Raw genomic sequence first — 20,814 nt, forward strand, 5'->3', positions numbered from 1 at the left:
CTGGATCAGAGTGTTGGTATTATTAATTAGCAGTCTTTTGGTTAAAATCAACAGAAAACCCAACTTACACTGACTTAAACAATGAAGAGAATTCATCATCACACCTAAAAAGGCCAGAGATTGTTCAGGCTATAGATAAGGCATGATCGCATTAAATTCTAATTTCTCTTCCCCTCTCTATTCTGGCTTCTATTATATGAGTTGCATCCGAGGGCAGACTCCCTTCATGGTCCCGAGGTGGCTACCAACAGTCCTGGGGTTATGTGATTCCAATATTTCACAATTAAAAAGTGAAAGTAACATAAAGCCATGGTAGGCATTACCAGTGTTCACCAGTATGTCATTTTTTCTCCTTCCTGGGTGCACAAGAGGCTATACTTCCTAGGTAGCCCGGTGCTGACCAATAGACTGCAAGCAAAAGTGACATGTGTCTCTTCCGGGCTGAGGCAGTGAAAAGTCCTGCGCGAACTTTTAACTCTCCCTTCCACTTCAGCATGATAGTGGGGGCCAGATACTGAGATGGTGGAGCCTGGATCCCTCAGTCAGTGCACAGATGTCGGCTGTCTTGGAGAGTCATCAGATATTCTGGTTACTGAATTCTGTGTGTTAAATCACTCTGAAACTTACTGGCTTCAAACAACAACTTACTATTATCTCTATGGTTCTGTGTGAGCTGACGGCTCAGTGGGGTAGTTCTCATTAGGGGTGTCTCATACTATTGCAGTTGGTTGTGGGCTGGAGCTGCAGTCATCTAACAACTCACCTGAGCTAGGTGTCCAAATGTCTCACTTGTCTGAGAATTGATGCTGGTTATTGACTGGGTGCTCTAGAGCTGTTAACCAGAGCACCTATGTGGCTTCGGCTTCTCACTGCATGGGTCCTGGGCTCTGAGAGGAAGCATCCTAAGAGTGTGTGTTCCAAGAGACCCAGGAGGAATCGAAAGGCTTCTAATGACATTGGATGTCTTGAATCATCATTGTTGCCATATTCTATTGGTCAAGGTAAGTCACCAAGTCCAGTCCAGTTTCCAAGGAAGGGGAATTAGACTCCTATTCTTAATGCAGAGAGTAGCATATGGTATAGGGAGGGAAAGTATTGATAGTGGCCATCTTTTATTATCTAATAATACTATACCTGACCTACAGCAGACTTTGGGTGAACAAGAAACAAATTTATGTGTTAAGCTATTGAAATTTTGGATGCTGTTTGTTACTTTAACATAAGCCTAACCTAAGCTGATTAATAGAATGGGAACTGCAGACAATATGGAAAAGACTGAGAAAAAGAATGACTATGATTAACCTTTCATATATCCCATTTTGTATATATTTTAATGTAGTTATCATGCTATGTACACAAGTTTGTAGTGTTTTTTCCCCACTTAGAATTATAATATAAACATCTTTCCTATCAAGAAGTTTTAGTAAAGACTTCCTTTCTTGGTTTCTTTTTATTTATTTTTCAATTATAGTTAAAATTCAGTATTATTTTGTATTAGTTGCAGGTGTACAATGTAGTGATTAGACATTTATATAACTTATGAAGTGATCCTCCCGATAAGTCTAGTACCCCCCTGGCACTACACAGTTATTACAATGTTATTGACTATACTCCCTATACTGTACTTTACATCCCCAAGACTTTAAATTATTGAATATTTCATTGTGACAAAATACTCAACTGATCCCAAATAGACATTTAGTTTTCCCCCTTTTATTTATATTCTAAATCATACTGTAATAAATATCTTTGTGCATAAAGCACTATTTCTTTATTAGATTATATTCATTCATCTTTAGATCCTTGGTTTTGAAAGGTTTTATTCTAATAAATTTCTTGAGAGCCTCCCTAACTGTATTCTCATCCCTCATCTCTCTGTGTACAATGCCCAAATTCAGATTTTCAGTCCTGATCTCTCTCTCCCCTTACTATAGACATCACTACTTGGTATCACTAACAGGTATTTCCAACTAAATATGTTAAATGATTCTTGATTCCCCTCCCATTTTCTCAAACTGGCTCCTTTTCCAGGTATCTTTATCTCAGTAAATGGGGCACCAATCATCCCAACTGAATAAGCCTAAATCTAGGAGTTCTTCATTCCCTTCATCCTCTCACTTTCTTGCAGTCAGTTAGCAAGTCCTACTTGTTCTGTCTCCAATATATACCTCTCTTGTCCATTTCTTTTTCTTCCCAAAGCTGCCACCCTGGTCCCAGCTATCATCATCTTCCCCTGAGCTACTGCAATGATCTGCTGAGAGATCTTCCTGCTTCTACTTTTGCTTTCCAGTCTGAATTAAATCTGTTAAAACTATGAATCAAATACAATCATGCTCCTGCTTAAACCCTTCGATTTAAGCTCTTCTGGTTCAGGCCAGAACCCTTCTGGCCTCTGCCTACCTCACTTAGCTCTTTATAACTGCTCCTCCCTTAGCCACACTGGTCCAAGTTCACTATAAACTCTTTCTGCTTCAGGGTCTTCACACGTTCCTTCCTTGGCCTAGAACACTTTTCCCTAGCTCTTCCAAGAGCTGTCTCTCTCAGTTTTCAATTCAATTGTCATCTCCTTAGAGAGGCTGCATGAACCATCCTATCTAAAATAGCCAGTTACTTTTCATTCAATACTCTGTGACGGCTCCAGAACTTTTATAGGAGAGTAGTTTAGGGGCAATAATCTGGTTGAGTGTGTGTGATGGTAGAAGGGGCTGGTGGCTAGGATACTTGTCTTGAAGATGACTTTGCATAGCAATTTACATGAGATGGAGAGACTGCCAATTGTCCTTCTCAAAAATGAGTAGTAGTGGTGGTGGGATTGATGAGTATCATGGAGCTATAGTATCTCTCACCCTAAACAGCCNGCCATGTTCAATCTTAGTCGCGGGTGAGCATAGCCCACCATCCCATGTGGGAGTTGAACTGGCAACCTTGTTGTTAGGACCACGTGCTCTCACCAGCTGAGCCATCTTGCCACCTGTTGGCAGCTCAGCTGCAGCTCAGCTTGGGCGCAGCTCACTGGCCCATGTGGGAATCGAACCGGCGACCCTGTTGCCCAGAGCTCGTGCTCTTAACCAACTGAGCCACTCGGCCTGCCCCTCCTTTCGTTTTTAAGCCCAGTGTGTGGCATTGTTATGGCAGCCACAGGAAACTAACACAACAACCTTCCCTTCACTTGTCTGTTATGTCATAAGCCATTAGGATCCTGTTTGCCTATCATGTTACAGACAAAAGACACCTTGCCATTCTACACTCTCCCAACCCTCCATACTTCTGCTTGTGATTCTTATCTCACCCCGCTGTGTTTTAATGACCCAATAGTACACACTTCTCTGTGTTACTTTTCTTTCAGTACACACAGTAGAACCAACATTAAGATTAAAAATGTTTAGCAACCAGGATAGCACAGGCATTGAGCAGTCCAAATGGATGATGGCTGCAGTGATGGAGCAAAGTCCAGGAGGCCCCTGCCGTGCCAGGCATCACCCCTTTAGGTACTGGATTGTGGCTACCGGATGTTGGCAAGAGTCCTGATGTTAATTCTTACTATGTACTGGGAACTGTGCTAAGTGGATTATCTCTCTGAAACCTCACCACAACCTGTTGGGTAAGGAAACAGGCTTAAAGGGGTTCAGTAATGTGCCTGAGGTCACGCAGGTGGTAAAACAAATGCCAGGGAGAGGTGAGCTCCATGCTCATGATACAATCCAGCACAGAGAACTCAGAGTTTGCAGAGGCCCAGAGACTTCCAAGAGTCAGGGATTTCGGCCAGGAAGGTGAGAGTCTAGTAAGATTTCTTGAGTCCTGAGGCTTCCCCCACACTTGCTGTTTCTTTCCCTGCCCTCTTACCTGAGCTAATCTGCAGTAAAGCCTTGGCATGGAAAGGACACATGTGCTTATGTGAGGGAGGAGCAGAGACCAGGTAAGGCAAGCAAACCTGTATCTCCAGCCCTGGAGGGGAGAAGTGAAGCCAGAGAGAAAATGAGTGGTGTTGGCTTGAAAGATGGAAGGGCCCTCAGCAGCCTGAGGCCTTCAGAAGAGAAGAAAGGGAAACCAGGGAGATCGACCTCAGCCCCAGCCAGAGGCATAGCCCCCAGGGCTTAACCACCGAACACTCGTGCTCCCCAGAAAGGCAGGGGATGGATAAAGCAAGGGGGAACTCATTAAAGAAGGGGCAGCTGGTGCTGTGCAATTTACCAGTGGCTGACCTCTTTGCCTTTCCCCCTGTACATTGATAGCCATGTTTGCTGAAATTCAGTGGCATTTCTGGTACTACATATGTAGGTGTACTTTATGGGAACTTTTTCAATAAATCTAGTCCCAAGTGAATCATTATTCTATTACATTAGTCACTGACAGATCTGTCACACATATACAAAACTGAGCTATTTCAGGGCTTATGCTTATGAGTCATTTGCCTACTTTCCGTACATATTTTCTACCGCTGTTCTATACTTGCATTCTTTCATTCAGTGTACACAAGTAACAGTTACATTCTTTTTGTTTTTTTCTGAGATAAAATAGCACCATCAACAAAAAATGAAGATGTGGTTTTCATTAATATTTCATGGAGATTTATAAAACACTTTGACACTAGTACTTCAACTTAGATCTGAAATTACAAATTAGCTAATATAAATGCTCTTCTGAGATGTGCAATAAACGAAAGTACATATCAAGGTAGGCTTGCATTTGAAGTACTTATCAAATCATGTGCCCATTTTGCCAAATTGCCAACTCCAAAATTTTTTTTTTATGTTTAACAATCTGCTTCATCCATCATTGCTACTAAAGTCTAAAAAGTTCATGTTGAACACCTCAGTTTTTGTCAACACCAAGAGGGCTGAAGAAGAGAGGGAAAAAAAATTATAGTGACCCAAGAAAAGATGGAGTGGTATGACTGAGAACACCAAGTGTTTCATTTACTACACTATTTCTGGAAGGTCTACCTTGGCAACTTTTTTTTTTTTAAGCTGAGCCATCCTGCCACCTGTTGGCAGCTCAGCAGCTGCTCAGCTCGGGCCAGGAATCGAACTGCTGTTGCTCAGAGCTCANTCTCCCTCCCCACTTTGCTGATAAGGAAACTGAAACCTCAGTTGATGTAGTGAAAGTGACTTATCCAAGGTTATGCAGGTGAGTCTATCTCTGCCTCTTTTTATGGAATATTTTGCTATACTTCCAAACAATTTGAAGTTGTGTGTTAGTATGCCCTTATAGGGTTTCTTTTCCTGTCTGTCTTCTTTGAAGTGCCTTTATTCAATTCTGTCGATGCTGGTAAAATGCATTCTTATTAACTCAGGAAGGGGATCCTATGTTGCCCATAGAACTGTGGCAATTCCATAATAGTGCCCTTAGTGCAAAAATAGCTAATAATAGTGACAGGCATCCTTAGGGCTAATGATATGCCTGAGAGATTGTTGGAGAAGCAAAAACTTCAGTTTGGGGTCATAGAATAGAATGAATGAGTGTATTTAATTCTATAGCTGCGATCTCATTAGCATCTTGCCTCACCAACAAACCATGCACCAGGCAGAACATGTTTCAGCCTCCTACCCAGCAATCACCAAGGTAGCTTTGCAGAGCTCTATATCAACAGACACAATTTCATTGCTCTGTGAAGGTCTGTTCCATGGGTGCCCCTTGCTTAAGAAGCCAGATGGGCTATATAAGCAGTTTCCAATAGCAGTGATGTACAGTGTTGGACACATTCCAGTAAAAATGATAGTTGTTAACACACATTGAATGCTTGCTGCATCCCAAGCACTGTTCTAAGTGCTTTTTATATATTTACTCATTTAATATTCAAAACAACCTAATAAGGTAGGTTCTATTATTATCCTGACAGGGCAGATGTAGAAACAAAGATAAAGAGCAGTTAAGTTACTTATCCAAAAACAGCAGGCAATAAGTGGCAGAGATGGGGTTTGAGCCCAGAAAATCTGGGTCCAGTATCTGTGTTTTAAAATAGTTACGTAAGAAAGAAAAAAATAAAATAAAATAAAATAAAATAAAATAAAATAGCTATGCTATTCTGTCCTCCCCTGATCCCATACAGGCTCCTGAAGGAAATGTTTGTTTGTTTGTTTTTCCCCATCAAGGTGTCATTGGACAATATNATTACCACCACATCCACTGTTTATTGAGCACCTGCTATTTGCTATGTGCTTTGTTTATATTATCCCTAATCTTTATAATCCTAGGGAGTAGGAATTATTTTTCCCATTTTACTAGTAACAAAATTGAAGCACAGAACAGTTAAGCCATTTACACAAGACTATACAGCTAATAAATTGCAGAATCAGAATATGAATCAAAGTCTATCTGGCTCTATTTTTATTTGAATTTTTAAATTAAATCATGCTTAAATTTCTTCTCTTTACATCAAAGTACAAATGAGCTCTGTATACCAATATTTTAGAAAAATATATTGCTTTTAAAAATAGGTTCTCTTGAGATTTGGATTTAAAATTTCAGTTGAATTTTATTTAACTTGGCACCAACTTTAAAAAACTTTATCCAGTGTTCTAATTTTGCAGGTTTTATACTTATTTTGAGCTAGTTTTATAGAAGGTAAGCTTTTTTTTTTTTCAATGTCTGATCTTATTTGTTACTCTTAGAAAACCTCATTTTTGACTGGACTCAGACTTAGAGGTAGAAGCTCTCAGAGAGGACAGACTGAGTCTCTTGGAAATCTGTTCCTGGCATTTTTCTTTGGCCTCCTTCATTCTCTTGGCCAAAAGATGAACATAGTCTGTGGTCTTTTCCTTATTTTTCTTAGTATGCTGTTTCTTCAGAGCAATATGCTGATGTTTGTGTTGCAGGACGCGTGGAGTAACAAAACGCTGAATTTTGGGTGCTTTGGTCCTAAGATGCTTACCTTCTTTGTTTAGGGGCTTTCTCACGACATATTGTCAGACATCATCTTCTTTAGAAACACTGAAAAGTTTGCAGATTCTGCTAGCTTTTTTGGACCCCAGGTGACGAGGCACAGTAATATCAGTGAGACCAGGAATATCTTTCTTCCCTTATTTTATTTTACTGGGGAACAGTGTGTTTGTCCAGACCCATCAGCTCCAAGTCAAGTAGTTGTTTCAATCTACTTGTGGAGGGCTCAATCTAGTTGTGGAGGGCTCAGGCCCATGTGGGGATCGAACCAGCAACCTTGGTGTTATGAGCACTGTACTCTAACCAGCTGAACTAATCAGCCCCCTCAATCTCTCCCCTTTTTTTACAGTGACCAAGTTGAGGACACTCAGATTGGCATCCACAATGCAACCCCGAACAGATTTGTGCTTTCTTTCTCCAGTCCTCCTTCGTCTATAACAAAAATGACCCTTACTCAGGAGCAGGCAGACACGGCCATCGGTCAAGATACCCTGCTTCATAAGGAAAACCTGTTTGTCATTCCCATTGCTGATTCGAACCACATAACCCTTCCATTCTTCACTCAGAACATCAGCAGATTCTGTGGCCATACGCGTCTCATAAAATGTATGAAGTTTGTGTTCATTGGCCACATCAATGAGTTTCTGGCAGCCAGTGCTGGGAAAGAGATGGTCATCTTCATCTTGAAGCAGCTTCATCCTCCATGCCACAAAGAAGAGCCAAGGTAGGCTTTTAAGATAACTGCTTGCTGAGGTTAATATTTTATTTGTCATTTACAGGAGTTAATGTTGAGGGATAAGGCATTTGTTGTATAATTTCCCTCTACTGGCAGGGAAGGTTCTGTGCAAATAATTTAGGAATTTTCTACAGAATAAAGCAGCCATTGTTTCCTTTTGTGTATGAGTACTTGAATATGACTTCTACTTCATTGAAAAACTTACCCGTGATTGTGCCTTTTAAAAAAACAAAACATTACATAGTTATTACAGAAGATTGATAAAATACAGAGAAGAACAAGAGTCATGGATAATCCAATCAAAGATAAAATATTAATATAGTTGTGTATTTTATATGTCTTTTTTATACAAAAGTTTACATATTTTACATGTAATTCACTAATCTACCTGGAATTTATTTTAGTGTATGGTGTTTTAAGCCTTAATGTTTCTGATAAGATAGAGATGAGCATGAAACTAGTTCATTAGTTTCAAATATGACAAATAAATTATGTTACTGTTAGAAATATACAAACTTAGTTTGTAGTTAAGTAAATCATGATCAATTTATGTCCATTGTTGGGAAAATTCACAGGATTCTTAGGATTCTTGATGTTTATATGTTAAACTCCCCAGATTAAGATCAAATTTCTGCCAAGAAAATTTCATTTTTTAAAATATGGATAAGCTTCTCTGTCCAAATTTAAATGTCATTTTTTGATTCTAAGGTAAGATAGCTTGACAGATGGTTACAAGAGCAATAGTCTGAGAAATATGATTTACAATAAATCTTTGAAGAAATGAATTAAAATGTCTGTCAAAAAGCTTTTCAAATAACTCCCCAATCTTAAATTCCAACCTCTCCAAGAGACATATGCAATAATTTTTTCCATTGCTTTTTGAATTGACTTTATTTTTTAGAGCAGTTTTAGGTTCACAGCAAAATTGACTGCAAAGTGCAGAGTTCCCATATACCCCTGCCCCCACACATGCACAGCCTCCCCCACTATGTACACCCTGCACCAGAATGGTACATTTGTTACAACCAATAAACCTACATTGACATGTCAATATTACCTAAAGTCCATAGCTTACATTAGGGTTCACTTGTGGTGTTGTATATTCTGAGTCTTAACAAATATAAAATGACATGTATCCACCATTATATAGTATCATACAGAATAATTTCATTGCCCTGAATACCTTCTATGTTCCTCCTGTTCATCCCTCCGCCCTTCAACAGCTGGCAACTACTGATCATTTTACTATTTTGCAATATTTTCAAGGGAATATTCTATGTCATTTAATCAGGAAACTTTTCTAAGTGATCTTCTAAGAACTGAATACTTGAATATGGCTTTATATGGCTCTCTGATAAAACATCACCGAACTGTATTTCCATGAGGCCTTCCTGCTTCAAAGCAAAAAGTGTGCAATACTGCAATTTGGGGATGTGTTTATAACTTGGATAATTCTCTTTACATAGTGAATTTTTATAGAGTATACAGTATCTGTTCCCACTTGCTGAAGCTCAGGATCTTCAGCAAAAGTGATTGTGCCAAACTGGTTTGTAGGACACAATGGCCTGCAAAGCCACAAATGTCTGTCTTTAAATGTTTAGGAAGACACACTCTATATGATAGGCCATTTTCTCCTAGCCAGGAAGCATCTTGTTCTTCTGTAAGAAGAGTAAAATCACTTTTTGTTTAGAAAAAAGTATACAATGTAGTGTTTTTAATCACATAGCTCTCAGTCGAGACCTATTTTGTGACTGGACATTTAATTTTCATGGGCGGGGGGATGGAAGGGGGATAATTTTAAACTTACAGTTTTCAAGAATAGAAATAGTACCAAGAACGCCCATATACTCTTTACCCAGATTCACCTACAAACATTTTACACCATTTGCTTTATCATTTATGTAGGTGGTTTCTCTCTTTTATATATATTTAAATTATATCTTATATGTGAAATTTTTTTCTGAATTATTTGAGGGTGAATTGTATACATTTATCCTTTACCTCAAATACTTTAGTGTATATATTCCAAGAATACTGGTATTCTTTTACATAACCAGAACAGTAAATTTAACTTTGGTTTTTACCTAATTTTCTGTTCACATTCTAGTTTTGTCAATTCGCCCAATAATGTCCTTTGTAGCATTCTCGCCTTCCGTTATAGTATCCAGCCTAGGGTTTGGGATTTCATTTAGTTGTAATGTCTCTTTTGCCTCTTTTAATCTGGAACATTTCCACTGCCCTTTTTAAGAATATAACCCCCATCCCCCTTTTAAAAACAGAATATTCATCTTTTTCAGGTTTGTCTGATACTTTCCCAGAAGTCTAGGGAAAACAGTCCCCTGTGATCTGAGCTGTTTGTTCAAAGCTATCCTGGAGAGTATAATTTTTCATCTGCCTTTTGAATCTCACATATGTATCTCCACTGGCAGAATTTAACCTGAAACCATTCAGGGAAAAGTCTTCTAGAAAATAGAGTTTAGACTTTCTCCCCACAGTGCAGAGGAGAATACAGAAAGGGGTGGCAATAATGCTGACAAGCTGGCATACACTCCTGTCAGGAACTCAGGATAGAAAGGAGAATAAGACAGTAGGCTGCCTGCCCTCATGGTGAGGCTTACAGTTTTCAGGGAGATCTGAAAGTACTGTGGGGAAACACATAGGGCTGTGATCTAGAATAATCATAACACTCAATCAGGACACAGAGGCCTGAAAGTTGGCAAGGAGCCACAGTTCTGTGAAGAGCAGGGAGGGGTGGGCTTGTGACTGTCTTGGTAGAGAAGTGGCCAGCGCAGTGGGACACATAGCACAAAAGAGCTTGGTATATATATATATATATTTTTTTTTNAAAAAAGTGTCAATACAGATTATTGTAGTTTTTTCAAGGTATCAAGGAAGTCATTAAGGACATAATGTGTGGGACAGATACAGCCTGCCTTTTAGGAGCAAGAGGAACTTGGGAGGCATAAGCGAATGCCGTGGAGTCATTTGGATCTGTGATCTAAGAGCTTGGATAGTACCAGAGGTAGATAGATGGTGAATGCCTGCCTGCGCTGGGGTGGGGGCACCAGGGTGCTCCCTGACTATAATATTAGGCAGTCTAGGAGGCAGGTGTCTGGTTAGGTTGTGTTAGCAAGCCCTCCCACCCAAATTACCTGCTGGCATTTCACATTCATTAAGATGGCTATTAAAGAAGTAAGAAAACAACAAACGTTGGTGTGGGTGTGAAGAAAGTGGAACTCTTGTGCATTGCTGGTTCGAATGTAAAACAGTGCAGCCACTGTAGAGGAACCACTATGCTGTTTTCTATAGAAAAGGAAATCCAGTATCACGGAGACAATTCCCCTGAGCAGTCGTGGGGATGGAGGTAGGGTGGGGATGTGGAATGCCTGAGACGGAATGCAATGAGACTAATCCAGAAAGGGCATTAAATAACACCAGAGACCATCACCCAGGTTGTATCAAGATAAAGGACCCAGAATATTTCTTTAAAAAAAATTTTTTTTTATTTAGGCAAAAGAGCAGCACATAGTGTGGCCAGGACCCAGAAGAACGGAATGGAGGCTTGAGATGAGTTCCAGACCAATAAGGAACACTTAGGGNAGCATCTTAGCTGTGGAGGGCAGTGTCACTGGCCCTCATATGTGGGATCCGAACCGGGGCCCTCTGGCGTCCCAAGCGAGTTCTTAACCTTCGCGCCACTCGGCCGGCCCGAGCTTGGTATATTTTTAAAATGACCAAAGGTCCACATGACTGGAATTTGGTGGAGCTTGGCATTATTTTAGGGTACAGAGGATGGCAGAGACTGGATAATGCTGGACTTTATAGGTCATGGTGATGAGCTGGCATTTTGTTTCTAAGTGAAATAGAAACGTTCCTACCTTACATGGCACCTTTGGGCAAATTAGAAAAAGGCATCCACTCCTCAAGATGTTTCCATTTTGTTAGAAAATTGTTGTAAAATACTTTTATTAGAACAAATCACTTCACTAGAATTTACCAGAGACTATCTGTAATAAACATAAAATTTACAATGCTCCAATGTGAAAGGCACTTTTCCATAGGTTGTTCTACTACAGCCTGTACTACTGTATATGGCAGCCTCAGTGGGGAGCCGTGGAAGGGTTTCTGCAGAGGAGTGACATGATCCTGTGTGGGCCTGTGTGGAGGGGAGAAAGGAGAGAAGGAGTGCTTTGGAGGTAAATCTTACAATATTTTGGAGGCAAAGGGATTGGACGAAGGAGATGGGAAAGAGGGCAAGATGGCAATTCACTGAGATAGACATGACTGGGAAAAGACCAGGGTCTGTGAGTTGGGGGTGGGGGGTGGGGACAGAGAAATCAAGGAGGAATTAAAATCCAGGTATTTTCCATTTTCCCTTGAATGCTCTGTTTTCAACTAAAAGTTAACCCAATTCTTGTCATTTCCAAAATCAGTATTCTTGATAAACTTATCCAGTAAAGAACAATAACAAGATTTTTGCCTTTCAGGCTTTTAGAATTGGGATAAACTCAAATTTTACTAACATTTTCAAGTTCCTCTATGTTTTAGGCACTCTGCCAGAGGCTTTACACACCTTATCTCATTTCCTCCATTTAGCCTTCCATGAGGTAGTTCCTATTTTTATCTTCATTTTACAGAGGAGATGTGAGGCTCAGAGAGAGAGATCTTATCGCTTGATTTGAACAAGGTACCACAGTACCTTTTTTTTTTCAGCTTTGTTAGTGCTGTCCAATTGAACTTTCTGCAATGAAGGAAACATTTTATATATGCACTGTCCAGTAGTCATGTGGCTATTATGCATTTGAAATTGGTCAGTGTGACTGAGGAACGGAATTTTTAATTTAAATAACTACATGTGGCTAGTGGCTACTGTACTTGTCAATGGTCGCCAAATAAGAGTTCACACAGCCCAGGGATGTTACAGAATATACAGAGTGCAGAAAGAAAACACATGGTTGCATGCGCACGCACATGTTTTAAATCATTTCTGATTTTGGTATGTTTTATAATAACCTAACATATTAGATATAATCGACGTGTATATATACAGAGGGTGCCAAAAAAATGTATACACATTTTTAAGAAAGGAAAAAAACTATTAAAATTATAATACTCACTATACACCAATAACAAAAGATGAATACAAGTCACGTTTAACTTCTGCAATTACAAGAGATGCTCAAAGTGGTTCCCATCAACGTCTAGACACTTCTCATTACGGCGAACTACTGCTTGAGCTACGTTGACCAAAGTGTCCACTTGTTTACATTTTTTTGGTACCCCCGGTATATACCTACTATAAATATAAATTATGCTGCATATATAAATTATATATATTTAATATATATAGTATATAGTAATTTTTATTTAACACATATAGCACTTACCATGTGCCTGATACTTTGCTTTATAAATGTTGTTATTTAATCTTCATAATGACATTGTTGGGTGGATACTTCTATTAATCTCATTTTACAAATGAAGAAACCAAGGCAACATTTGCATGTGGCTAAGGACACAGGTAGTTGGTGGCAAAGCCAAGATGTGAGTACATTTTAGCTTCTAAGTCCATCCACTTCAGGGTAAGCTAGGTAAGTATACTAGAAGCTGGAAGAGGGTAAACACTTTTACTGATGGGTGAGTGACCAAGAATGTTCGGTGACTAATGCTCTATAGACCTTAACCAATGAGACATAGCAATTCCTAATCTCAAAATTTAAAGGGATTTTGGAGATGATCAAGTCCATCCTTTTTCCACTGATAGATGTTGCTCTACATGTAGAGAGGTATGAGGATGAATGAAGGTGGCATAGTGTGATGGTTGAGTCATGAGTCTGGGAACATTTGTACTTGTCTACAGAGACAACTATAGCTAACACGTGTAAAGAACTGTGTGATCATAATTCCTTAAGTTTCCTCATTTAAAAAAAGTTCATCCTTGCCAGTTTTGTTCTAGTTACTAAAAAATAAATACATAAGTTTGCTTGTTTCTGAGACACTGATGTAGGGGAGGGTAGCAGTTCAAAGGTCCGGAGAGGCTAGAATTCCAGACCTAAGAGCAGGAGCAGGTGACAAGAAGGTGGGAACCAAGACCTGCTCATGTTCTCTCGGTGGGTGCTCAGTTATGTGCGGCTTGGTTACTCTAATTCAAGAGTAATCAAAGGTAAAATATCTCTGAAATAATAAATCAATGAGGAAGATAAATTTCTCCAAATCTAATTTCCACCTACACACTTTTTGTTTTCAGTGAGTATGCCTCCCCAATCCCCACCAATTCCTTGTCTGGATCCTAGAAGTCTTGGGCATCTCTCCAGATACCCACCAACGCGCTTAGCAAACAATTGCTATGGTATAAATGAAAAAAAAAAAAAAGGCAGGTTTAACTTTACATACTATCATTACAGTTTCCAGGTATGTTAAGTACCTAGATGAGGTTTTGCGTCGTCAGAGAAAAGTTTTACAAAGACCAAAGTTCTAAGGCAGCTAATAAAGTCACGCACTTAAAGGGCTGGGAAGAGTACGTGGGGGTTATATGTGTTGTAGCACCCGCTCTCTTGGTTTCAAACCTAAGAGCTTAAAGCTCTTAAGGAAAGCAAATGGAAGATGGGACGAGCAGGACCTCCTTGCTAAGTGGGAGCAGCAAAAAAATGTCCCCGCAGGCACCTCTGGGCATTTAAATCCAAAGCCTTTCTTACCCTGCTGCAGAAAGTTCTTGGGTTCTCTACGGAGGGTTGTTCGGTGGTGGGAGAAGGGGCTCAACCTTCCTTTCATGCTGCAGTCTCCCTAAGAACTTCGGAGCGAGAACAAACCTTTTCAAAAGCTTACGCGAGCCAAGAAGGCCAGGCAAGACATTCCACGTTCACCCAAAGCCCTCCTGGGCCGCGCTCCTCACCCTGGGCGGTGGCACCAATTGGAGGGCTGGTTGCGTAAGTGGGTGAGGCCTCCGCTCGGTCCCGCCCCCTCGAGCGCGTCGCGCGGGGCCGCAAGGGCGGGGCGAGGGAACTGGCAGGAAAGGGCTGGGAGAGACCGGTGTGGGTGTGCTCGTGGCCGCGCGCTCGCGCTCGCGCTCGGCGTGTGGGCGGCGGCGCGCCTTTGCGCGCGCAGGGGAGAGGCCGGTCTAGGCAGCTGTGGAGGGGTTCGACTGGAGGGGCGGGGGTGTCACCTGCGAGCGGCAGAACCGGCCCCCCTCCCGCCTCGTCCGGATCGCGTCAGCTGCCCGGGGCTGCTGGCCGCACACACACTGGGAGGCCGGGACAGGGGAGTGGGCAGAGTACGCGCCCGGGACGAGGAGGAGTCGGACCTTCGCCGCCGACCGCGCCCGGCCGGGTAAGTGAAGCCGAGTTAGTTGTCTGCCGGCCCCTGGCGGGCCGGGAGAAGAGAAGCGAAACTTTTTTCGCGCTTCTCCCCGCGATCTCTAGGCCGTCCGCGGCGTGGGGAGGTGTCGTCGTCGCGGGCGGCGGCGGCGGACGCCATGTTGGGGTCTGTGAGAAACGGGGCGCTCCCAGGCCTCTACCCTCGTGCTGGGGCCAGCCCGCGGGCGCTCAGAGTGAGTCGCGCTCCCGGTCGGACGCCGCCGCCGGGCTCCAGGGTCGCCGGGAGGGTCCGCGCCTGTGTGGGGCGGGGGCCGGGCGGACACGCCAAGGGAGCCCCGAGGTCGGGTTAGAAGTTGTGGCGCTTGAGGACTAGGGTCCCAGTCGTGGCCACCAGGGCGTCTTAGGGTCCCAACATCTTGCTCTCCAAAAGTTTTCAGAGTCTGGGCATTAGGGGTGTTGTAACTTAAACAGCATATTTTTATGTGACCTGGGGCAAAAAATGGCACCGCAGAATTTGCTCTGATGGAAGCGATGGCTGTTACACATTATTTATTTGGAGTCCTAAAGTTTTGTGGTCTTTTGCCAAATATGTTTTTCCTTTTAAAAATTTTATTGAAGGCCGACAGTTTGCTGCTCGTGCTGCTTGAGGACCATGTGTGCTCTTGGTACATGATAGCAGCTTGTGTGTGCTCTGGAAATGAGTAGTATTCAGGTTGTGATAACGAAGCCCTTTTCTGTAATTCATGGACTCACAAAGTATGTAAGTTGATAAATGCCTTCTTGTGTTTCAGTACGTGACTGAAGAGGCTCATTAAAGAAAGATTTAGACAGGAACGTAGACTGAGAGACTTGAAGGCATGTGTTGTTCTGTTAAGAACAAGGTGAAGTGATCTTGACATTGCCAAGTTTGTTTTTCCTCCCTCTGGTTCCTTAAAGATGCATGCCTACCATGTTTTGAGCGTTTCCTTTTTTCTGTACTCTGGTCGCTCATGGGGTCCTCAGGTTAATTCAGTATTAACGAAGGCTTCTATTTTTAATCTCTTCTGGTCCTGACAGCGCTGGAGGTGAATGGTATTAAGTTACTTATTTGGAAAGCACATGTAATCGCCTCAAAAAAATAAAACTGTTGTAGTGACCAAGGCATTAAAAAAGATTCAGCGTGACTTACCCCAGTAAATGAATGTGAATTGCATTTTTTTTTTTAAATAAAGGCATCTTAGCTTTAGAATCCTATTAAATTACCTGACAGGATTCAACCACAAATAAGATAAACCCTAAAACGTGCCTTGAAGAATTTCTTTTCTTAATCTATAGGTAAAAATAGCGCTTATGCTCAGATTTGATTGCTAATTTTCTTTTAAAAATTCCCTTTTGTTTTGCTTCACTGTCAAGTAAATGCCATTATATATATTTGTTTTCCTGGGTGAAGAATTATCTAGAAATGAGGTGACTTAACTAACTTCGCAAATCTAGCAGCCAAACTGGTATTTAACTTAGGTCTTATGACTCTGAAGTCTTCTCATTTTTCCTGTAGTATAACTTTGTAGGGTGCATAACTCATTCCTGTGACTACTATGTTTCCTGTGTCTTCACTACTCTTGTATTTTAATTTAGTTCCTCGGTATAAATACTTATTTCTTAGCTGATTAACAAGGGTTCTTGTACTGAAATTTTTCCTCTTAAAAATAATACTCACTTAAGCCTATATACTCTGTAAAGCCTTTTCTGCCTTAACCCCACACACCTTTTTTCCCAAAGAATAATTCACTTATCCTATGGCATCCTTGTAAATACTGCATTGACCTGTCATGGCACCTCCTTTATAGCATGCTTTGTGGGTCGGATTTGATTATTCATCCCCAGTGTGCTGAGAGCATAGCAGATGTCCAGGAGAGGTATGAATGGATGAGTACACACATGTTCCTTGTAAATATAGTTTATGAATTTCTTATTAAATTGCAATTTCCGTGAGCATAGTAGTTAAATATTCTCTCTTTTTTTTTTGAGAATTTATCTGGGTAACTCAAATTTGGCCTGGGAATACAGAACTTAAATGTTTATGAAATTTCCACGTAGAAGATGGACTGAAGTATAATCAACAAAGAAGCAGCTGTGGGTTAACAAAAAGATAATAATCATAATTTTAAAGTACGATTGAATTTATTTGTGCTGGATGAAAATAGAGTTAATGCCTGAACATTCTGAGTCATGTTCATACATTTAAGCTCTTTGACAGAGCAAATCTCAGTTATTGTTTTGTCAGAATTGTCTTAGAATTTTGTTTTAGAATGCCTTGCTTAATGGAAAGCATATAAAAAAATTGCTTTTCTATTGATAAGTTTATCTTTGCGAGTCAGCTTTCTACACCAGCTGCATGCTTAATAGCAATGTACATGTTGGCTTGACCAAATAAAATGTACTTCATAGATATGCTTTCAGAGCGTTATTTTATAAGTTACAAGACCTCTGTAGTGAAGGTATTCTGTAATTCTTTAGTGAAATTACTACAGAATTTGGGGTTAATTCTATGCCCCCAGCCCTGATAACTTTCTCTTCAGTGAATCCATAACCACAAACTGGTGTGCTCAATTTGGGAGGTCCTGGGAAGAGGATAGAAGACATTCAAGTAGTTGCTGTGAGTGCTAGAAAAAGCAACTCGCATGTAAACAGCAAGCAAACCTGAATCCTGGCTCTGCTCCTTTTTAGCTTGTGACTCTTGAACAAGTCCCTTCACTTCTCTAAGCTTCACTGGACTCATTTGTGAAATGGACACAAATATTTGCCTCACAGTGTTGTGAGGATTTACTAAGGTGTTTATGGAAATGCCTGGTGTATGATATTCAGTAAGTTATATTAACAAATTAATAGAGTGACAGTGAATTATACAGAATCATAGAATTTAAGAACAAATTAATAGAGTGGCAGTGAATTATACAGAATCATAAAATTTTAAAGTTTTAAAAGGGAAGCAGCCTTTAGCAATACTTAGTTCAGTTCTCAAGCTTGGCTGTACAGTAGAATTCTGAGATGCTTCTTAACAATACTAGTGCCTGAACCCCACCCTAGAACAAATAAATTAGAATTACTGGGTTTGAGTAATAAGTAGTTTTACCTTTTTTTTTCCACCTGTGATTTTTAATGTACAGTCAGGTTTGAGAACTATTGATTTAATTCAATCTCCCACCTCCTTATTCTCTTCATTTTGTGGTTGGAGGTTAAGTGTCAGCCAAATTCCCATCAGTCAGGCTAGAAAGGGTGTATTTGCATTGGAGGAAAGTTAAGTGCATATACATTAAAGTAACAGTTACATATATTTCAGATCGGAAGGGCCACATTTAGAACTACAGTTCACTAACTCAGTGACCATTACCTCCTCTCTACAACACCCTACATGGATGGCCATGTTATTTAACATCGTCACTCAGAACTACCTCAGTCTTAAGCTCTGTGGCCAGAGATGGTGGTTCAAGGGCCTGTCTTGTATTTCTGTTTCCCATCATACTTGATGAACAAGCTTTTTGCACCTCCAGCTCCTTACAGGTTGTTAGTTTTCTTCTCTCCAATACTGAACTCTGTAGTTCATATTCTAACTGTGAACTCACCGCATAGTCTTCCTCTTCTTGATCTGTTTAAAGTTGGTCAATTCTCAACTTGTAAATATCACCATTTACGTTTTCTACTTCTGTTCCTGTCTAACACCCTGAAAATCACAACTGTGGTGACTGCTAACTACTTGTTTTCCATCTACCTGTGTTTGTATACTAGTTGCTTTCTAATCCTTTCTCATCCCAAAGTTAACTCAATTTCTCTATTGCCTTTCCACTCTAATTCAGGTTGCTAACCCCAATCTTGAAACGCTTGACTTTTAGCAGATGACCTTACTTCCTTCTAAAATAATTTTATGATGTGCATTTTCTAGTTTCTTCTTTGCTTCAACTTTTTTTTCCATTTTCATAAGGGGAACTATACTTAATTCTTTATACTTGTTTCATTTAAACAATAGTTGGGGAAAAATCAAAATTATTTTTGTATTCTTCATATTTTGATAAATTGTACCTATAACTTTGTATTTGCTTATTGCACTTACACTTTTCTACACATTCTTCTTTGCATTTTGTTACTCATTTAAAAAGCTTTTTTGTCTATGAGAGAATACGTGATCATTATAAAATTAGGCAGTATCAAAATACTTTACCCTAGTATATAGATATGAAGGCTTTCTTTACCTTTCACTTAGATAGAGACTGTTGTGATACCTTTCTGATAAATTTTTGGTATGTATCTTTCTAGACTGAAAAAAAAATTTATATGTGCTTTTAGAAACCTTTATTTAATATATTGCTGTATTTAACAGTTTTCCACATTAAATATTGATCTGTGTTCTCTCAAAAGCTGTCTAAAAATCCATTATATGACTATGCCATAATTTACTTAATCCGTCTTCTATTGTTGAATATTTACATTATTTCTAGATTTTTAGCATTATAGACAAAGCTACAGTGAACTTCTTTATGTGAACAACTTTTACAGTGGTCTATTTTCTGCATGCATTTTGGAAATAGAATTGTTGTGTAAATAGTCTAAAGTGCTTATTAAATAACCAAAAATGGCATTTAGAAAAGTTGTTACAGTGTATACTCTTAAGAATATGAGTGCCCACACCTGAAGCTGAAGCTGAATAATACTGAATGTCAACTTTAACTTTATATATCTATATCTATATCTATCTATCTATCTATCTATATATATATATATGGTCACAGGATGTGGAGTACAGCATAGGGAATATAGTCAATGGAATTGTAATGACTATATAAGATATCAGAGGGGTAGTAGATTGGGGGAGTAGGGTTATCACTTTGTTAGGGGTGTAAATGTCTATTACATTGTTTTGTACACTTAGAACTAATTAAAAAAAAGAATATGAGTGCCCATTTTCCCCCACATCTTAGGTGAATAATACATCATTTTAATTTTTATTTCTTTGATTGGCATGGAGAGCCAACATTTTCTATTTATTAGTCATTTTCATTTGTTCTTTTGGAATTGCCATTTGTATCTTACCCATTTTTCTTTTGGGATATTTTCCCCTTTTTAAAATTGATTTACAGGAACCCTTTATATATTAAAAATGTCGACCCTGGGCCAGCCAAGTGGCGCGTTGGTTAAGAGCTGGCTTGGGACACCAGCTCTGTGCAGCAGGGCCCTGGTTCAGATCCCACATGAGGGCCAGTGACACTGCCCTCTACAGCTAAGATGGTGAACAACAGCTCAACCTGGAGCTGGGCTGCCGTGAGTCGCGCAGCCCCTGCTGCAGTGGGCTGCCATAAGCTGCCATGTGTGGCCAGCAGCTAGCGTAAGCGGCCAGCAGCCAGTGTGAGCGGCTGTCCAAAAGCCGGCGACCAATCTGCCTCACCTGGGAAGAGCGCAATGATAATACCAACATGGGCCAGTGAAGCAACGTCCTCCACAACTAGACTGAAGAACAAAAGGACAGCAACTTGTCTGTTCCCCTTCCCCAGGTTCCCCAGTGCTGTTCCCCTCCCCCAATTCCCCAATAAAATCTTAAAAACAAACAAAAACATCGACTCTTTGTCGCATGTTGCAAATATTTTTTTTAATGCTTTTTCCCCCTTGATGTTGAAGTTTAAAATTTTTATGTGGTAAAATGTTTTATGATATATATTTTTTCATGTTACAGTTAACCATTCCTCTCCATGACTAGAAATTTAGGTTCTGTTTTTCTCTCTTATAATTAATGCCAGAAGCAAAACTTTTTATATACAGCTCTCCCCCAGTAGTTTATTTCTCAGGAGAAATTTCTGTGGTTAAAAATTGCACGGTCAAAGGACAGTGCTTTCTGAAATATTTTATTATATATTACCA

At 40.1% G+C, this 20,814-nt stretch overlaps 1 protein-coding gene across 4 annotated transcripts in view; it reads left to right on the forward strand.

Moving 5' to 3' along the window:
* Window positions 1-20,814, forward strand: part of PLEKHF2 (pleckstrin homology and FYVE domain containing 2) — a 71,065-nt gene that overhangs the window by 18,475 nt on the left and 31,776 nt on the right. Inside the window, exons 2-3 of one of the 4 annotated variants that reach the window (XM_019632016.1) lie at window positions 7,229-7,603; window positions 11,677-12,711. In XM_019632016.1, coding sequence (XP_019487561.1) covers window positions 7,229-7,603; window positions 11,677-11,815 — 514 coding nt within the window. In that variant the 3' untranslated portion in view covers window positions 11,816-12,711. Of the gene's footprint in view, window positions 1-7,228; window positions 7,604-11,676; window positions 12,712-14,654; window positions 14,942-15,009; window positions 15,162-20,814 lie in introns of those variants that run through there. The other 3 variants (XM_019632014.1, XM_019632013.1, XM_019632015.1) reach the window with 3 other exon arrangements.

This window comes from Hipposideros armiger, unplaced genomic scaffold (genome assembly GCF_001890085.2).
Source record: "Hipposideros armiger isolate ML-2016 unplaced genomic scaffold, ASM189008v1 scaffold_1066, whole genome shotgun sequence".
Lineage (NCBI taxonomy): Eukaryota > Metazoa > Chordata > Mammalia > Chiroptera > Hipposideridae > Hipposideros > Hipposideros armiger.